This window comes from Haliotis rufescens, unplaced genomic scaffold (assembly GCF_023055435.1).
Source record: "Haliotis rufescens isolate VD_foot unplaced genomic scaffold, xgHalRufe1.0.p SCAF_31, whole genome shotgun sequence".
NCBI lineage: Eukaryota > Metazoa > Mollusca > Gastropoda > Lepetellida > Haliotidae > Haliotis > Haliotis rufescens.
The window spans coordinates 3,359,725-3,378,886 of NW_025964013.1; the positions used below are offsets into that span (position 1 = coordinate 3,359,725).

Here is a 19,162-nt window from a genome sequence, read left to right on the forward strand (position 1 = left end):
CATATTCATGTTCCTGTTCAATATGCCTGTAATATTTTAACGCGTCTGGTTGGGTGTGATGTGAAACTTCGTGTATGTCGGCCAAGATCAATACAATACGGTTATACCATGACACCACTATTTCGTTACATCCAAACTCGTTATTCTCCTGAACATTGCTGTTATATCCAGCTTCGTTATAACCAAGTATTTACTATGTCGGAATTCTAACAGTCCAGTTACCATATCCCACTTCATATTACGCGACTATTTATTAAAGCCGATGTCATTATATGCGACTATTTATTACACCCGATCACATTATATGCGACTATTTATTGCACCCGATCTCATTATAACCGATTATCTATTGCACCCGATCTCCTTAAATGCGACCATTTATTACACTCGATCTCATTATAACCGACTATTTATTGCACCCGATCTCCTTATATGCGCATATTTAGTACACCCGATCTCCTTATATGCGACCATTTATTACACCCGATTTCATTATAACCGACTATTTATTACACCCGATCTCATTATATGCGACAATTTATTTCACCCGACAACATTATAACCGAATATTTACAAAACCTTAAGGTCGAAAAAACACGGCTGGCTATGATACCCTTATCATATATAACACATCGAAACAACACCATACTGATAACCATCCAAGGTTCTCAGCCTATAACCACGTTTCAACCACAATTATTGACACTTGTGTAACCTCGTTTCGAACTTCCACATATTTCTAACACAGTCTCAAGATAATCCATAGATGTCTTTTTTAACCTCTGTCGTGATCTATAAGGAAATGTAATCAGTGTTTCGTGTGTCGGGACGCAGGGTTACGGCATGAACATGTGGGGGGACTACTGCTGTGACACATGATGACTGGTGAGTAGCCTTACTCTGACTTGTGACTGAAAGGATCGGTACGCTTATCCAAATAAACAGTGTTTGTTGTTCTTGGGATTGTGTAGACATACAATGTCATATTACAGGTTGACATATTGAAATTGCGTGTATTTCTCGCTGAAAAGTATAAATACTGCCTCGATTTATTCAATATAACACCAGTTAATCCTGTATGCACCTGTAATAGTTACGCATTGAACTTTGGCTGGAGTACTGCTCTACGGTGGCAAGCAACCAACAATTACCTTTTTTGCAAATTGTGTGACTGGCAGTGCTACGAGTAGGTTAGGTTAATTATATAACCATTTTTGCGACGCTCGGTGTCACCAATGATTTTCTGTAACTCTTTAATATAAGTTTCACTTGCCTTCTGCACCCAGTGGAAGCTATTTCGGTTGATGATTGAGATTGGCTGTTCTCGGGCGTTGGCGTGTTGTAGTTAACTGTGAGGGGACGAAACAGTGTTGTCAATCGAGCAGACCCGGAGATATGCCATCTGACACTCTGAAAGCATGACACACCGTCCACTGTTAACTGCATCTTTGTACGAATTCATTAATCCACCTTGTCATTACGAGCTGACATAACTTAATCATTTCAGAATCTACTACAAGACGCCCTGCCTTCCAATAAGATTGCCTTCGCACTCATGGGCTCCCCAGGTGCGTTCGTGACTGTACTTAGTGTTTTAGGACTTATTCAGTTCACATTAAATTGGCAGTGTACAAATGTTTTGTTGTGGGCTAAAGATTGCCCCCATGGGTTACAGTAAGGTTACTTTATAATAACATTTTCAAATGGAAATGAAGGAATTCGGTCCAGCATGGTATGTGCTCTTTACACAAATAACTATGTGTAATATCTGGCAACGATTCATTCAATAAAGCAAAGATCAAAAGTTTGATAAGGAAATAACATGCCCCACGTGACTGTCGTTTGTTATCCATTAAACAGACGTCACGCTATCTTTTGATTATGATCCAAGTCTAAGATTGACTTAATGATACATTGTTAAGAGACTTTCGTGCAAAGGTTGTTAGGCGATCCTTTGGAGTGTCGAGGGTCGATGTAAGTATATTGTTACTTTATTGTGATGAGAGAGAGGATGTTGCCAGTATATTGTTAATAAATGTGATGAGAGAAAGTATGTTGACGGTATATTGTTACTATATATTGTAATGAGAGACAGTATGTTGACGGTATATTGTGATGAGAGTAAAGGATGTTGACAGTATCATGTCAATATATTGTGATGAGAGAAAATATGTTGACAGTATATGTGTGTATTACGTGTTTCAGAGACTCTGACTCTGACCGTCGTCGTCGTGTTTCTCATTGTAGTGCTGGTGGTGAGTGTCCTCATCATGGGATGCTGCTTCATGAAGCGGTGAGCAACTGTCGATGTCATTAATCATTATCTGATCCAGGAGGTGGCGACAGGTTACATGTTAACCTATGCAAGTTCCGCCATGTGATGTTGCAGGCTTGTTTCCACCCCTACACTCTTTTGCAAAATCCCGGACCCGCCTCTGTTACGTATAAACACTTTATAAATAAGTGGTATTTACCAATAGAGAATTTCTACCTCACGTCATGCAATGTACCATCTGTTTCAGTTTATTGAGTCCACCTTTCGCAGTTGCTAAGTTACTTAAGAACATATTAATGTACTTCCTGTTTAATTTTCATGGAAAGACACATATTACTTTCAACTATGTTTGCTAATCAAGCTTTCACCATCAAAGTGTTGGTTCACCAATATCAGTAGGATTATATATGTAAGACTTTACACTCACGAGGTCTAGAAATGTCAGAACGCATGAATGGCACCACCTGTTTTCTTACAGGCCGCCATCACATGGCTGGGGTACTGTCAACAAACAAACAAACAAACAAACAAACAAACAAACAAACTCCTCCTTTATGCAAATTGTGCTACAGATAGGGGAGGAAATGCGCTTTGAGTATGTTTCAGGGCATGGATCTGGCGCATAATAAATATGCCTATCATCATAATCATCATTATTATTATCATTATTATTATTATGCTAACCCTTTTCATGAACACCTGGTGCCTGGTAACAGGAATACTGTTCAAAGCGGAGATAAAACATATTCAATAACTGATTTATATTTGCAGGTGTTAGCATTACTAGATACCATTGTGGATGCAATAACTACTATATGTTCAGCATAGTCACAACGATACAGATGCGCATTTTATGGGGAAAAGGACACGCGGAACCTCTATACCTCCATAAATTTAATGTTGTAAATATTTTATGCATACACAAATATATAAACGATCTCGTACATTGCTGACACCGATTGCAATAGTGTGGTCATTATTGCAAATAGCAGGATAGCTACATTGTATAGTTGTATGTTGTGGAGATACCATCATACCAAGATATTTATGATATTGTATCAGATTGTTGTGTCAGTATGTTGAGATATTGATGAACAACTCCAAATGCAAGCATGTTCTCATAATGCATTACAAGAGATACATAGAATCATCACGTTCCTTAGAGGATTTGCTTTTCCAGATCGAGGGTATACAAAATGCATTCTCCACAGACAAACCCAGGTCACATGTAGTATAGTAGTGTAAATCATTCTTGAGTGATCAGTAGTTTGATGAATACATTGCTCCTCCCATTCAGGAACAAGAAGAAATCAGAGAAACGGAACGATACTCTATGCATCAGCCTTCCATTGGAGAGGACTCAGAACGCCTACATGTACGCTCAAGCCACATCAAGTACCAGGCCTGTACAAGCGAATCGTCCGGAAGATCCCGGGTATGACAAACTGTGTAGAGTAAAGGGCAACCTACTGAAAGTCCCCGAGACAGAACGGGATACAGCAAAGATATACAGCCATCTGGCCAGTCAGGAAGCAGACTGGGACTGTGCTGACGAAAGCCATTATGACACGACGTTGCGTAAGCATGGCGGAAAACCAGTGGATAAGGAATACGACAAAGTGTTTATGCAGGGAAAATAAACATGCACGTCGGTTGTTGAGCTTATTGTGTGAAGTCAATACCAATGTCCTCCTCAGCAGCAGGATTGCTGACAAACTCTATCCACTTACTAACTTCTCCAAAGGGGACTGATTAAGATGCCTTTTGCTTGTCTTGGTGTGGTTTTGCCATGTAAACCGTGTGTGTCAGTGTGAGTGATTAAGTGGTGTGAGTAGCCACTTCGTTCCGCTGGTTTCAGAAGTAAAGGAGTCCGGAATAAGCAGGTTTCGTTGTACATGTCGGTGACACCTATCGGCTGTCCCTATCCATCTAGCCATGACAGTTTCGTTGTTCAATCCTTCCTTAAATTTCCGTTGTTTGGAACACACACACACACACACACACACACACACACACACACACACACACACACACACACACACACACACACACATAACCACAACCACAACCACACACACATGTACAGTTTATTATATAGTTTAATATTATGTAATCTAATTGTTCCATTCGCAGTAAAATAGATTAAATTTTCAGCAGCGTGGTGTTATTGTGTTTCACGTTTTCTTAATTGTGGTTCCAGATTGTTACATGACAGGGGTTGAATGGATCGGAAACTCGCACTCCTGTTCAGCGGGTATAGGTACTGTTAGTTCCACCAAAAAAACTTGAGTAGCTTAGACCACTGGGCCTCAACGAGCATGGGTATGGTACTGACAAACCTAGAAACATATTTGGGCCGAACCGGGATTCGAACCCACACTCGTAGGTTCCTGGCGTGACCAAGGGGTGCAACTCAGTAACAAGTATAAGAAAGAAAGAAATTTATAAAAAAAACTGCGCCAGAAATGCACATATCTACTGGAACTAGTTATAAAGCATCATAGTTTCTGAATAACCGATCATTACCATTCACTCCCTATCTTCGTACTCTGTGATGTAAAAGTATAGAACTGATTTTTGTGTTCCAAGGAAGACAAGATATATTGTATATATCTTGAACAATTTGTACACTTTCTGGAACAATTAAATAATATGAGATAACATATATTAGTTCAGATTGCATAGGTAAATTATTTATGACACAATTCCTTTGACTTTGAAAATGATATGCTTTAATGATTACGTCGGGATATGAAAAGATATGCAATTGAGTATATATAAAGTTAAACTATTATCTATATAACTGTAAATATTATTAAGCAACAGAATATTCACTTCACTTACATTTTCCGCAACCTTGTGCAATTTGAATGATCTCTGAGATATACTCGACAGCTATGATGTAGAAAGTGATTGGAGATTAAGCGTGTGAAAGGCATGGTAGAAAACAACCTGTCTACGTCTTATATACATGTATGTAGTTAGTTTTATGGACGTAACATTTATTATTTAGACAATGTAATATTCTGCTTGGCAATGGCATGGCAAAATAGTTCAGCGTGGTAAAACTGTAAACAATTAAAAGGCTAGTCGGGTCGTGAATTAATCACGATAAGGCTATACATAGACTCGTAACTTCCTTGTTTCATTTAGTTGTTGTTTTCAAGGGCATTTATCGACCTTGAAATAGGTTTCACAATTATAGCATTCTCCATAGCAACACGTATTCACATTGTACCCAATTCGGTCAAATCAGAATCATGATTCATTCACCAAGCTAAAATTCAACACGCTTCATCAAGTTTAAACTGATGTAACAATAACATGATCTTCTGCTGTAATCCTTTAACTTGAGAGTCTAAACTGATGTAATTACAACCAATACGTCTGCTGTAATCATTAAGCTCAGGTCTAACCTGGTGTAACTATAACCAATACTTCTGCTTTAATCATTAAATTCAGGTCTAAAATGATGTACTTCTAACTAATACCTCTGATTTATTCATTAAGCTCAGGCCTAAACTGATGTAATTGCAGCCAATAATTCTGCTTTAATCATTAAACTCAGGTCTAAACTGATATAATTACAACTAATACGTCTCCTGTAATCATTAAATTCAGGTCTAACCTGATGTGATTATAACCAATACTTCTGCTGTAATCATTAAATTCAGGTCTAACCTGATGTGATTATAACCAATACTTCTGCTGTAATCATTAAATTCAGGTCTAACCTGATGTAATTACAACCAATACGTCTGCTTTAATCATTAAACTCAGGTCTAAACTGATGCAATTACAACCAATACGTCTGCTGTAATCATTAAGCTCAGGTCTAACCTAATGTAATTACAACCAATACGTCTGCTGTAATCATTAAACTCAGGTCTAAACTGATGTAATTATAACCAATACGTCTGCTGTAATCATTAAACTCAGGTCTAACCTGATGTAATTACAACCAAAACGTCTGCTGTAATCATTAAACTCAGGTCTACCCTGATGTAATTATAACCAATACGTCTGTTGTAATCATTAAACTCAGGTCTAAACTGATGTAATTACAACCAATACGTCTGCTGTAATCATTAAACTCAGGTTTAACCTGATGTAATTACAACCAATACGTCTGCTTTAATCATTAAACTCAGGTCTAACCTGATGTAATTACAACCAATACGTCTGCTGTAATCATTAAACTCAGGTCTAACCTGATGTAATTATAACCAATACGTCTGCTGTAATCATTAAACTCAGGTCTAACCTGATGTGATTACAACCAATAATTCTGCTTTAATCATTAAACTCAGGTCTAACCTGATGTGATTACAACCAATAATTCTGCTTTAATCATTAAATTCAGGTCTAACCTGATGTGATTATAACCAATAATTCTGCTTTAATCATGAAGCTCAGGTCTAACCTGATGTGATTACAACCAATACGTCTGCTGTAATCATTGTAATCACTGCTGCATTGTATACTTGTGATACCCCTGATTTGCAGCTTTTCTGTTTACCGCACCAACTCTACAGCTGTAGAGCGTCACAAGTCTTGTCAACGGAGCTCATGAATCTTGCTAGTGCCCTTCGCAATATGACAGATATATGACCCCGGCCTGTATATCATCGAGATAAGATGAGACCATCCAGTGATTGATAGTATGAGAAACTACCCACCTTCGGGGTACGATGAAACGAATTCAACGAAGTCGCTGACCCAGACCGCTAGTCATGATCATGAAGTCTCCACCCGCGACCACAGGTTGCTGGTGACAGATTCGAACCAGGAATCCCCACAGGGCGGGGCTCACGAAGGTAGAAGGGGATTACAAATGAGGTGTGGGATTTAAAAAAAAATAGATTACCGATTCGTCAATCGGTGTTCATTCCTATTTTATTACCCACGTGGTGAAGATACAGGTGGTAAGATACTAAATCCGTACGTCACACGTGTGTCGTACAAGGTTGACCTTGTTTTATTCGTTTTGATTGGATAACCGTGACCTCTGTCACACCGGGACTACTTTTTTCATACATAAAAAAATCGCGAGACGTCATTCATTTTGCGATTACAAGGCAGAACTGAAGAAATTCATGAGAACGAGAGATATTTACAAACACTTTATTAAACCAAACAAGATAGTCACACGCAAATTCGGTTTGCATTCAATATAAGTTATGCATAGAGCTCCTACATACCTATAATCGAGCTAGATCTATAAATCGATTTATAATGTACGACTGCCGATCGAGCGCGTCCCTTGAGCGTGACGCACCCGACCTTTTTTCGCAACTTTCAATTTGATTTAACGTAAAAGGATAAGCGTGGTGAAATGAAGTCTGTTTAAACTATCTAGACTTACTTGGGATGATCCGGTTGTGCCATCAGTGTCCCCTTTGAAGCGTATTTTGTGGCGCTGTTTCGGTAGGTGTTGTTCATGAATGAACGAACACGACAGCACGACCAGATCACTTAAAGTTCACAGTTCCGATAAAAATCATTCGAAAACTCCGTGGAAGTGTGCCTGACTTCTGATTTTGTGGCCCCAAACATCCCAAATGTGAACAGTAACATTCCCTATCTCTAGCGTAAAACGCTGTGAGTGGATCGCGGTTGTCTTTTTTTCTTCCGGTGGCGACCTTGCCCTTTGATCGTTCGAAGCTGTCACTGACATGCAAGCAGACTTGAGTTTGTTGATTTTCACGTCTTCAGTAAAGGGTGGTACAGTTAACATGAATGTCTTTGGCGAACAGTCTGATTTCCCTCTTCCAAAATGGTACGGACATGATATAAATTCAGCTGATAGATCAAGGAAACCGAACCAATTTGATTGCACAGACAGGACCCCGGCAGTGTGACCGACTGTTGGTCCGATATTCAAAGCGCGGCGCTAATGTGACATTTCAAATTTTCTTATGCGTCCTAACAACATGGCGCTTGAATTACCATAAGTTCAAGACTTTCTTCCTAAAGGATCTTGAGCGTCGGTGCTGGTTTGTTTGCAAACAGAATAGCAGGCGCATGTTGTTAATGCGTATGCATAAACATGTCAACAATGCCCATATTTGGTCATATATCAATATTCATGCACAACCAGATTTTGCAACCGGTTTCAGTTTGGCCTGTCAACGAACGAAAGTTGTTATGTATTAACACTTAAATATATATTTAACGTGGGTTATAAATAAAATACCACACTCATTCTCGTTAGATACCATTATTACGAAACTCGTGAACTTTCTATGGTATATCTGACCTCGCTTTCGCTCGGTCAGATACCATAGAAAGTCAACTCGTTTCGTAAAAATGGTATCTAACGAGAATGAGTGTAGTATTCTCTATGTACATACTATACGGTAATACAATAAATTATAGCTAAAATGGATAGAATTATTAAACCGCCCGCATGTTATCAGAAATGACCGGGCCACTGTAACTTGATAATGCCCTCATATTGCAATTATCACGCCCGTTGTCAGGTGACGTCATAGGTTAGGATATGTGACGTCACGTTCAATAGTGACGTCATCTGGATTGTTCTACGACGTTTCCATATTTGTAAAAGTGGGTCAGAGACATTCGTGTTGATTGCAGTAAATGTTTCAAACCCAATATTGTTTTGTTTCTTTATATTTGATAAAAAATTCCATCCATTTTAGCTAAATTATAATAACGGTAACGCTATGTTTCAGGGCATGTTCAACTGCCCTCCTTCGTCGGGCGGTTAAATGGAAGACCTCGGGCTTCTGCAAATGATAATGCCCTGAAAATAGCGTTACCCTTATAGTAACATGATTGTAACCCCTTAGAAATATGGTATACAATTTGCACATTGACAGTTTTCTGATATCAATATACAACGGACATATTTGTAAAAAATGATATCTATTTTCTAAAATGTTTACATCACAAAACTGACAAATTATGTGTCCTCTTAATGCCCTCATATATCGTCCCGTCTCAAAAAAAGTTTTTGAGATTACTTGTATTTTGCAAGTGCTATTCGAATTAGTTTCGGTGTTACATTAAATAATTGCTCTCTAAACAAACGTTTTCTAGCTTAGATGGGACTATCTTGGTAGATTCTTGGATAATGACAAAGAAAATCATGATCAAACCTATCATTTTGATTTGTATTCATATGCAATAATACATCGATAACACTTCAGACGAAAACTCGCTTCTGCATAACGAATGTGTATGACCCTTACTGTTTCAGTACAACACATTTCACATTATAGTTAATGGCTCAAATGTTACTGAAATCTCCTATCATCCCACATAAATACAACCGTTTGAGAGCCTTTATCCCAAGTTTCCTTTTACGTGTTGTTCGAGTCTCACGACCCAATAGTCAGAATAAAGGCTACCCGGAGTAGTGGTTAATGACGTAGCGAAACTATAAACGATAATGCTACATAATCAGGCAGAGAAGCATGTTATGACTGAGACCACTTCCTTGTCCGTCCCGCACTCGTGTAAATGCTGCACACTAAGGTACATGGTATCTGAATCGACAGGGAAGCTATCAGAACAGTTATTGGTGGCCAGGGATTCCAGGAAAAGCGTCTTTTAATACACTGCACAGTATCTATGGATTATTGTGCCACTTCAGTGATAAGTCTAATGCTCATTTACACTGGCGGAACCAATAGCAGGATGGATGGTAAGTAAGCTGTTTTCTTCTCACGAACAATGTACTGATGTGACTGGAGGAGCGAGCTTGACATTTCAGGAAGAACATGTCAAACTTTATCTAGATCTGATTTTACAGTTTAATGTTCGTCGAAAATGATCGGATATTATCTTTAATAGGTATTGACTGTGGACACTCGGGTGAGAACAGACCCCCAAGAGATATTTGCATTTGCTGAACTGGATCGGGTGTCCAGACTCGGGTGTCTGGGCCAGACACAATTCTTTCAGGGCGGTCGGGTAGCCTAGTGGTTAAAGCGTTCGCTCGTCATGCCGATGACCCGGGTTCGATTCCCGACATGGGTACTATGTGTGAGGCCCATTTCTGGTGTCCCCAGCCGTGATATTGTTGGAATATTGCTAAAAGCGGTGTAAAACCACTCTCTCTCACTCACTCACTCAATTCTTTCAGGACGCCGATATAAATAGAGGATATTTGATGAAGTTAAAATGTGCATATATCATCGATTTACGTTGTTAGATGTGCTGATCATTAATATTGAAATACATTTAGCATATGTCATCAATACCGAGGAACTAAACAAACTAAACAAACATAATATAGAATATGTTTAGGAACACAAACAGTTCAGACAACTGTCAAGAACAAAGGCCAAATGTCAATAAACTACCGTCAAAACGTTCTCATGCTATGAGAAGGCGGTGCCGCTTCGGAAATCCTGATCTTGATCTATGAAAAAAGAAATGATATCACCACTCTCGAGAGATAATGCAGATTTAAGGGATCTATATGACTGGCAGATTGGACTGTCTAAGTGCCAATTCTATAATACGGGGGATCTATTTCATTGAAAGAATTAATCACTGGATTGTATGGTCCAGACTCGATTATTTACAGACCGCCGTCATATAGCTAGAATGTTGCTGAGTGCGGCGTTAAACAACAAACCAACCAACAACCATTGAAAGATTTGCTTTCCTCACAGGCAGTTATATGCTAAAGCCGGGATATTTCTGACTGCGGCGTTAAACCACACTTACTCTCTTGTACTGATGTTAAGAGTGTGGAGTGAGGGCCCTGGGGCAATATAGTACTGTGCAGTCAACTTGTATCTCTACTCTCGTCAGGACATGAGGTGCGCCTCCGTGATGTGATGGATAGAGCGTCTGCCCGGAGAGCGGAAGATCGGGGGTTCGATCCCCGCCCGCGTCATACCAAAAGACATTAATAGATGGTACTTGTTAAACTCCCCTGGTGGTGGGCATTAGGGGGACTAAAACAAGGACCAGTCGGCTAGGAGTCGGTATACTTTGTCAGAGTGGGGTATTCGTGTCAGTGGGGTAGCACTATGAAACCGGCATTTGTCCGGACTAGTACAATAAACCACAGTACATGAGAGATCTTTAATGCATCATGATTACCGTCTGTTAAGGAAAAATTGCAAACTTAGGTATTATTTCCATCCAAGTACTTTGGTCGAAATCCTTCCTTTCCAACGAGTAGTATAAGGTGGCTATCATAATCGTCCGCACGTTTGTTACAAAGTTTGTATAGACGTTGTTTTAATTACTCTTGTGTCTCTCAAATATGGTTAGCTTTTGGTAGTGCTTGGGACACTAAGTTGTCGCTGAAGTGATGGGTGGGATAAAGCGTTACTCATATTCGTTCCTGTTACCTGATTGTTAGGAATTACAGGAATTTCCATCAAGTGAAACGCATGATTGCACATTATGCCGTTCCCAGGGCACTGTAATATGCAGGCAGATATTAGAATCGGGACAATTTGTAATAATACATCTCCCGGTTATCTCCCAAAACCCCTACATCCCATTTCCCCTACAACCCAGTTTCCCTACAACCCGGTTCCCCTACAACTAGTTAAAACAACACGCGGCATTTACCTGTCTGGTATTATGAACTCACCTAAAGGAGAGATTAAGGTCTGGAGTAGAGGTAGTAGAAATGAAAGGGGTAGAGCTTTAGGGGACTAGGGGAATTTCTTCTTTTTTTAAATAATGTAAGTGTAATGAAAGATGCCTATATGATGAGAGGACAATTTAAAAAAAATACAAAATAATGTATTATGAATTTTGAAAAATGAACATTTTATTATAATGTATTATGAATTTTGAAAAATGAACATTTTATTATAATGTATTATGAAATTTGAATAATATCGTAATTGTAATTTAATATTTATCTCAATCTGTTCGTGTTTCTTGAGTTGTTCCATTGTATGAAACAGGTAAAACTAGGGATTAGCAGTGCCATGGACCGTGAACTTTGTTGTCTTAAGCTGTAGGGGAAATGGGATGTAGGGGTTTTGGGAGGTTACCCATCTCCCATTACCCCTCGTAATCACACAAGGAAATATTGTCACATTTAAAGGAAAAATGATATGAATGCGGTCTAATCCTAAAGCCTTCAGCACGATATCACCTGACCCTAACATTGGATGTGAGCCACCACAACTGAATTATGTTTGTGTCACGGAAACAAGTAAAACATTTGTAAATGGTCAACTTCAGATTCTTTATAATCATTAAGCGATGTTTCAGGGCGACCTTGTGCCACTTTCATAAGGGGTGAACCGCCCGCTTCACATCACAGTTACTGGGAGGTTTTGTTTGTTTGTTTGTTTGTTTGTTTATTTGTTGTTTGTTGTTTAACGCCGCACTCAGCAATATTCCAGCTATATGACGGCGGTCTGTAAATAATCGAAATTGGACCAGACAATCCAGTTATTGACATCATGAGCATCGACCCACGCAATTGGGATAAGATGATATGCATCAATCAAGTCAGCGAGCATGTGATTCATATTGATATGGTTTCTTTTCCAGAAAACACGACATTCCATTCTTCCTGCGAGCCAGCAAACTGGTCATCTGCAGAGACAAGCTGCGAGAAGACAAATGGCACAATATTCGGTATCTATGACTTAGTAACGAGCGTGGGCGGACGGGTTCTACATGATGCCCTTCAGAAGTTAGATGAAATTTGGATTCACCACAATGGGATAGGTAAAACATATTCACTGTCATGTATCAGACTCATTCAACACTTCATAGCCGCAGAACTAATTGCATAGATCCTAAACTTTTCAAGATAACTTTGAACTTTAACGTGAACAACAAATTTGAAAAATAATTCTTAGTTATCAATTAAAACATTTGATATTGGATATATAAACTATTTCAACTTTTTGTTTGTATAAAATCCATTTACGATCGCAAACATAACATCGATACCGCCCATAGAGTGAGAAGGATGCATCCAGACAACAGATTCAATAGTTTTTCGATATAATACGATAACCACGTCCATAATCTTGTCTCAGTGAATTGCCTGCTACCAAGCACAGATTTACAAAAATCGCGCGTGTAGATGCATAATTATGTGCAGACATTTTCCTTGTCTGTATTACCATGCGGTTTGGGTACTTAAGTATCGTTCATTACCAGTAATGGGTATGTTGCTAAATTATGTTTTATAATCAGGGATGGGAATGGAACTAAATTATGTTGTTTGACAAGGGCATGATGCTGTTATATTATCAGGGATGGGTATGGTACTAAATTATGGTCTCTTACCAGGGATGAGTTTGCTGCTAAATTATGGATTTTTACCAGGGATGAATATGATGCTAAACAATCTTATATTACTAAGAATGAGTATGATACTAAATTTTGTTATATTACCAGGGATGAGTATGGTGGTTAATTATGTTTTATCATCAGATATGGGTATGGTACAATGTTATCATGTTTTATTATCAGATATGGGTATGGTAAAATGTTATGTTTTATCATCAGATATGGGTATGGTACAATGTTATGTTTTATTATCAGATATGGGTATGGTACAATGTTATGTTTTATCATCAGACATGGGTATGGTACAATGTTATCATGTTTTATTATCAGATATGGGTATGGTACAATGTTATGTTTTATCATCAGATATGGATATGGTACAATGTTATGTTTTATTATCAGATATGGGTATGGTACAATGTTATGTTTTATTATCAGATATGGGTATGGTACAATGTTATGTTTTATCATCAGATATGGGTATGGTACAATGTTATGTTTTACTATCAGAGATGGGTATGGTACAATGTTATGTTTTACTATCAGATATGGGTATGGTACAATGTTATGTTTTATTATCAGAGTTGGGTGTTGTACAGTGTTATGTTTTATTATCAGATATGGGTATGGTACAATGTAATGTTTTATTATCAGAGTTGGGTGTTGTAGAGTGTTATGTTTTATTATCAGAGATGGGTATGGTACAATGTTATGTTTTATTATCAGAGATGGGTATGGTACAATGTTATGTTTTATTATCAGAGATGGGTATGGTACAATGTTATGTTTTATTATCAGATATGGGTATGGTACAATGTTATGTTTTATTATCAGAGATGGGTATGGTAAAATGTTATGTTTTATTATCAGAGATGGGTATGGTAAAATGTTATGTTTTATTATCAGATATGGGTATGGTATAATGTTATGTTTTATTATCAGAGTTGGGTGTTGTAGAGTGTTATGTTTTATTATCAGATATGGGTATGGTACAATGTTATGTTTTATTATCAGAGTTGGGTGTTGTAGAGTGTTATGTTTTATTATCAGATATGGGTATGGTACAATGTTATGTTTTATTATCAGAGATGGGTATGGTACAATGTTATGTTTTATTATCAGAGATGGGTATGGTACAATATTATGTTTTATTATCAGATATGGGTATGGTACAATGTTATGTTTTATTATCAGATATGGGTATGGTACAATGTTATGTTTTATTATCAGAGTTGGGTGTTGTAGAGTGTTATGTTTTATTATCAGATATGGGTATGGTACAATGTTATGTTTTATTATCAGAGATGGGTATGGTACAATGTTATGTTTTATTATCAGAGATGGGTATGGTACAATATTATGTTTTATTATCAGATATGGGTATGGTACAATGTTATGTTTTATTATCAGAGTTGGGTGTTGTACAGTGTTATGTTTTATTATCAGATATGGGTATGGTACAATGTTATGTTTTATTATCAGATATGGGTATGGTACAGTGTTATGTTTTATTATCAGAGATTGGTATGGTACAATGTTATGTTTTATTATCAGATATGGGTATGGTACAATGTTATGTTTTATCATCAGATATGGGTATGGTACAATGTTATGTTTTATTATCAGATATGGGTATGGTACAATGTTATGTTTTATTATCAGAGTTGGGTGTTGTACAGTGTTATGTTTTATTATCAGATATGGGTATGGTACAATGTTATGTTTTATTATCAGAGATGGGTACGGTACAATATTATGTTTTATTATCAGATATGGGTATGGTACAATGTTATGTTTTATTATCAGAGTTGGGTGTTGTACAGTGTTATGTTTTATTATCAGATATGGGTATGGTACAATGTTATGTTTTATTATCAGAGATGGGTATGGTACAATGTTATGTTTTATTATCAGAGAAGGGTATGGTACAATGTTATGTTTTATTATCAGAGATGGGTAGGGTACAATGTTATGTTTTATTATCAGAGATGGGTATGGTACATTGTTATGTTTTATTATCAGAGAAGGGTATGGTACAATGTTATGTTTTATTATCAGAGATGGGTATGGTACAATGTTATGTTTTATTATCAGAGATGGGTATGGTACATTGTTACGTTTTATTATCAGAGATGGGTATGGTACTAAATTTTTTTGTATTATATTGTCAGAAATAACAAATACTAAAAACGGATCCGACTGTGTGACGATAATCAACGGATACGGTAGCTTTACAACTACCAACTGTGGCGTGTTACGCCACTACGTGTGTACATTCAATGACAGTAAGTTACCGTGCTGGAAAAGAATATCTGATAAAAAGAACTGATATCGAAGACATAACCATACGAATACGTTGCCGTCAATTTAAGTATCGAACTTTTCTTTATATACCCTTTCCAGGAAATATGCAATTAATAATCACCTTACAATCTAGGATTTTGCACATACATTTCGACATGGGCTTTAATGATAGCGTTCCATGATTAACCTGTTCAATTCTTTCAACTTAAACTGAGTCTAAAGCCACTAATGATGAACTCGTACTTAATAATGATGAATATATCTGGACTTTCAGTTCATCCTTTATCACATCATCCTTCATATCAATAACCGTTGCGTTTAACACAAAACATGAATTTCGTATCGCAAGATTCATTTGACTTCATGTTGATAATGATGTAATTTAGCACAACTGTCTCTTTTGCCTAGGTCCACAATCATCGTATGTTCCCTGCGTCCAACACCAAACAACACCATCGGCATTTGGTATGTGTGTCACGTTTATTTGTACTAACGATTTCAAGTATACACCCCGTTGCTTCTTCGCACTCTACTAATGAGACTCACTCTTGTGTGCTCGCTCACCTTACATTGTACATCGTATACTATACCGTACATCAATATGACAGCCTCATCAGTTTTACTTACATACAATAATAACTATCCTATATGGTCTATATAATCCACTCTATGGAGATTCGGTGTTAGAATAGGCCACCAGCAAACTATGCTTGTTGTAAAAGGCGAGTTATCGAATCGGGTGGTTAGACTCAGTCACTGGATTGTCTGGTCCAGATTCGATTACCTACAAACCGTCGCCAAATAGGTAGATTATCGCTGTGTGCGGCGTTAAACAACTAACAAACAAACAAACAAACAGATAAATCTTATTTTATCCGAATTCATGTACGAAGAAAACAAACTAACCAACTCTTGTGTACTTCAAACCACAATTACAGGATTTGTTTTCATTTCAGAATCTTCGACACTAAATCTAACATCCCTCGACCTAGTGACTACAAACACAACAGCACCAGGTAAAGTTTAAGCCTTTCGTTGTGATGTCTAAGTGTACAACCTAAGTAACAACATATAAATCCTTTAAATTTCCTTACAACTTATAAACACAATGTTTTTAATTTGCATCTTAACCTACATGCCAATTCATTCCTAATGTACTAAATTCTTCCGACAGACATTTCAGATGGTGACCCCAGTCAAGTCATCATAGCGTGTGTGGTCGTTGTGATGTTGGTGTCTGCCACAGCTGTCATTGCTGCTGTCATCATCAAACTGTAAGGATGATCTGATGTTCTTCAATGACATAATACTGCCGCTGTCTCTGGTTACTTTTCTAAGTTTGTCAGTACCACACCCGTGCTCGTGGCTTTCATGGTAACGCATGAGACTTGCATCATTTCGGGCTCTCCCCCAACAACAAGCTTACACATAACTGAAATATTGTTTAAAGGTACCCCCAGACCATCTCACTCACTTCTTAGTATTGTATGAAGCTGTAATAATCACACATTGTGGCTTCTCATTTCTGGAATATAAGCTTAAATCGTAACTAATGCCAATACCAATTTCCTATAATTTTGAGTTGATCAGTCTTTAGTTTCTTTTATTGTTTTTAAAAAGAATTACCTGTTACATAAAATACGCTTCCGCCCAGGGTAGCAGAAAGGCCAAGGCATATAGCACAACTTATCAGTACATCTCAGTTTTTTTTACAGAAAATAAGATACTTCTCACTCACACATTCACTCTAATAATACAAACATACTGCATATATCAAGTATGTATAAACTATTAAAGTTTATATATCATAAGTGCAGTGCAGGAAAGTACATATTAATAAAAAACTAAAATTAAAATGAAAGCTGCACCTCATACCCGAAAAGTTTACGACACAGCATTCGCGCACCATAGAATTTCTGCTTATTTCCTGTCTTGAAAGCAATACCTTTGTCAATGTTGCATCGTGAAAAAGCATCCTTTTTATAAACATGAAAATAAGGTTTTGTATTTTAGAATTTGCACCTATAAATATAGAATTTTGCAATAAGTAAAAGTAAATCGAACACTTCATCTGTTTTTATGTTTTCTGTAACTAAAAAAAAGTATCAACGTTTCACAAAATGTCAGATTATAAACAAGAAAGCACTGGTCTATCTAACTGCTCATAATCACTCTAAATTAAAAGAGTTACTTTGCACCCTAAGTTTGTTGATCATGTTTCAGGCGAAAGAGAACGCCTCTACACAACACTTCTTCCACGAACGCAAGCTTAACAACGATGTCGTCTGTGTCGGAAATTAATTCTGACCTGCAACCGGAAAGTCCATTACCAATGATCTTCTATACTGGACTACCCACTGCAGAGGACGCGTACACCACAGCAGTTGAACAAATACGCGCAGACTACTACACTAAGCTGGACGACTTGTACACGGGGTCTGATCAGCAGCCGTTATCATCATCTGTCATCACTTCAAGCCACCTTATGGCTGCAGAGGCGCAAGGTGGAGGCCCACGTCCAGCTGATCATCACATATTTACATCACATATTTACTCGTCGCATAAGTATTCCGAGATTCAGGATGGTCTGTCCGATGCGAACAGCTCACTAAACTGCCCTGGTGCCGAATGGGATGGCAAAGCAGGGCGTCGGTCAGGCAATTTCGTATCAGGCGTGTACTCTGAAATACACGATGATGGCACGGAACCAACTATCCGAGAACGGCGCAGTCACTACGAGTACTTAAATGCATTGCACCGTCCCTCGGAAGCACGATCTGTAACTCAGACAGCAAGTGGTATCTATGATATTCCGAACGATCCTGGTATAGAAGTTCCTCTTAGACGCCAGGCACCAAGTGGTGACTACGCTATTCCGTACGCCAGTCGAGATGGCCACAACAAACACATAGACCATCCAGAGCTATCCGTTCACTATTCTAGCATACGACCTGTGACGATTTCCTCATTGACAAGTTGTTCATCCGAAACAAACCACTATGATATTCCAAAATGATACTTGAATCATCATCATCATTATTATAATACTGGTGGCCGAGAAACCTTTGATTGTGGTTTCGAATCCCGGTTTGCCCCGATTATGTTTCTAGGTTTGTCAGCACCATACCCGTGCTCGTGGGTTTCACCGAAGTGGTAAACGTCTGAGATCTGCACCACTTCGGGCTTTTCTCCCACATTAAACTGACACGCCGTGATATAACTGGAATACTGTTAAAAGCGGCGTTAAACACAACTCACTCACTAACTATTGTAATACTTTTGAATACTTCATTTAGCTTACAGGTCATGTTCGACGTGAATATAAGC

General features: G+C 38.0%; 2 protein-coding genes across 4 annotated transcripts; both read left to right on the top strand.

Moving 5' to 3' along the window:
• The first annotated feature begins 656 nt into the window (after nt 1–656).
• Nucleotides 657–4,428, top strand: LOC124136832. 3 transcript variants are annotated; one of them, XM_048380579.1, is made up of 4 exons: nt 657–885; nt 1,508–1,568; nt 2,206–2,293; nt 3,573–4,428. In XM_048380579.1, exons 2-4 carry the CDS (start codon nt 1,556–1,558, stop codon nt 3,913–3,915), a joined length of 444 nt encoding a protein of 147 aa, XP_048236536.1. In that variant the 5' UTR covers nt 657–885; nt 1,508–1,555; the 3' UTR covers nt 3,916–4,428. The 3 variants fall into 3 exon arrangements, with proteins under 3 accessions (XP_048236536.1, XP_048236537.1, XP_046358834.1); XM_048380580.1 differs by having other exon boundaries at nt 2,248–2,293; XM_046502878.2 differs by lacking the exons at nt 657–885; nt 1,508–1,568 and adding an exon at nt 1,601–1,974.
• Nucleotides 4,429–9,684: 5,256 nt separating this feature from the next.
• Nucleotides 9,685–18,851, top strand: LOC124136831. The gene is made up of 7 exons (XM_046502877.2): nt 9,685–9,944; nt 12,779–12,958; nt 15,703–15,816; nt 16,244–16,300; nt 16,792–16,851; nt 17,010–17,109; nt 18,059–18,851. Exons 1-7 carry the CDS (start codon nt 9,872–9,874, stop codon nt 18,849–18,851), a joined length of 1,377 nt encoding a protein of 458 aa, XP_046358833.2. The 5' UTR covers nt 9,685–9,871.
• Nucleotides 18,852–19,162: the final 311 nt, after the last annotated feature.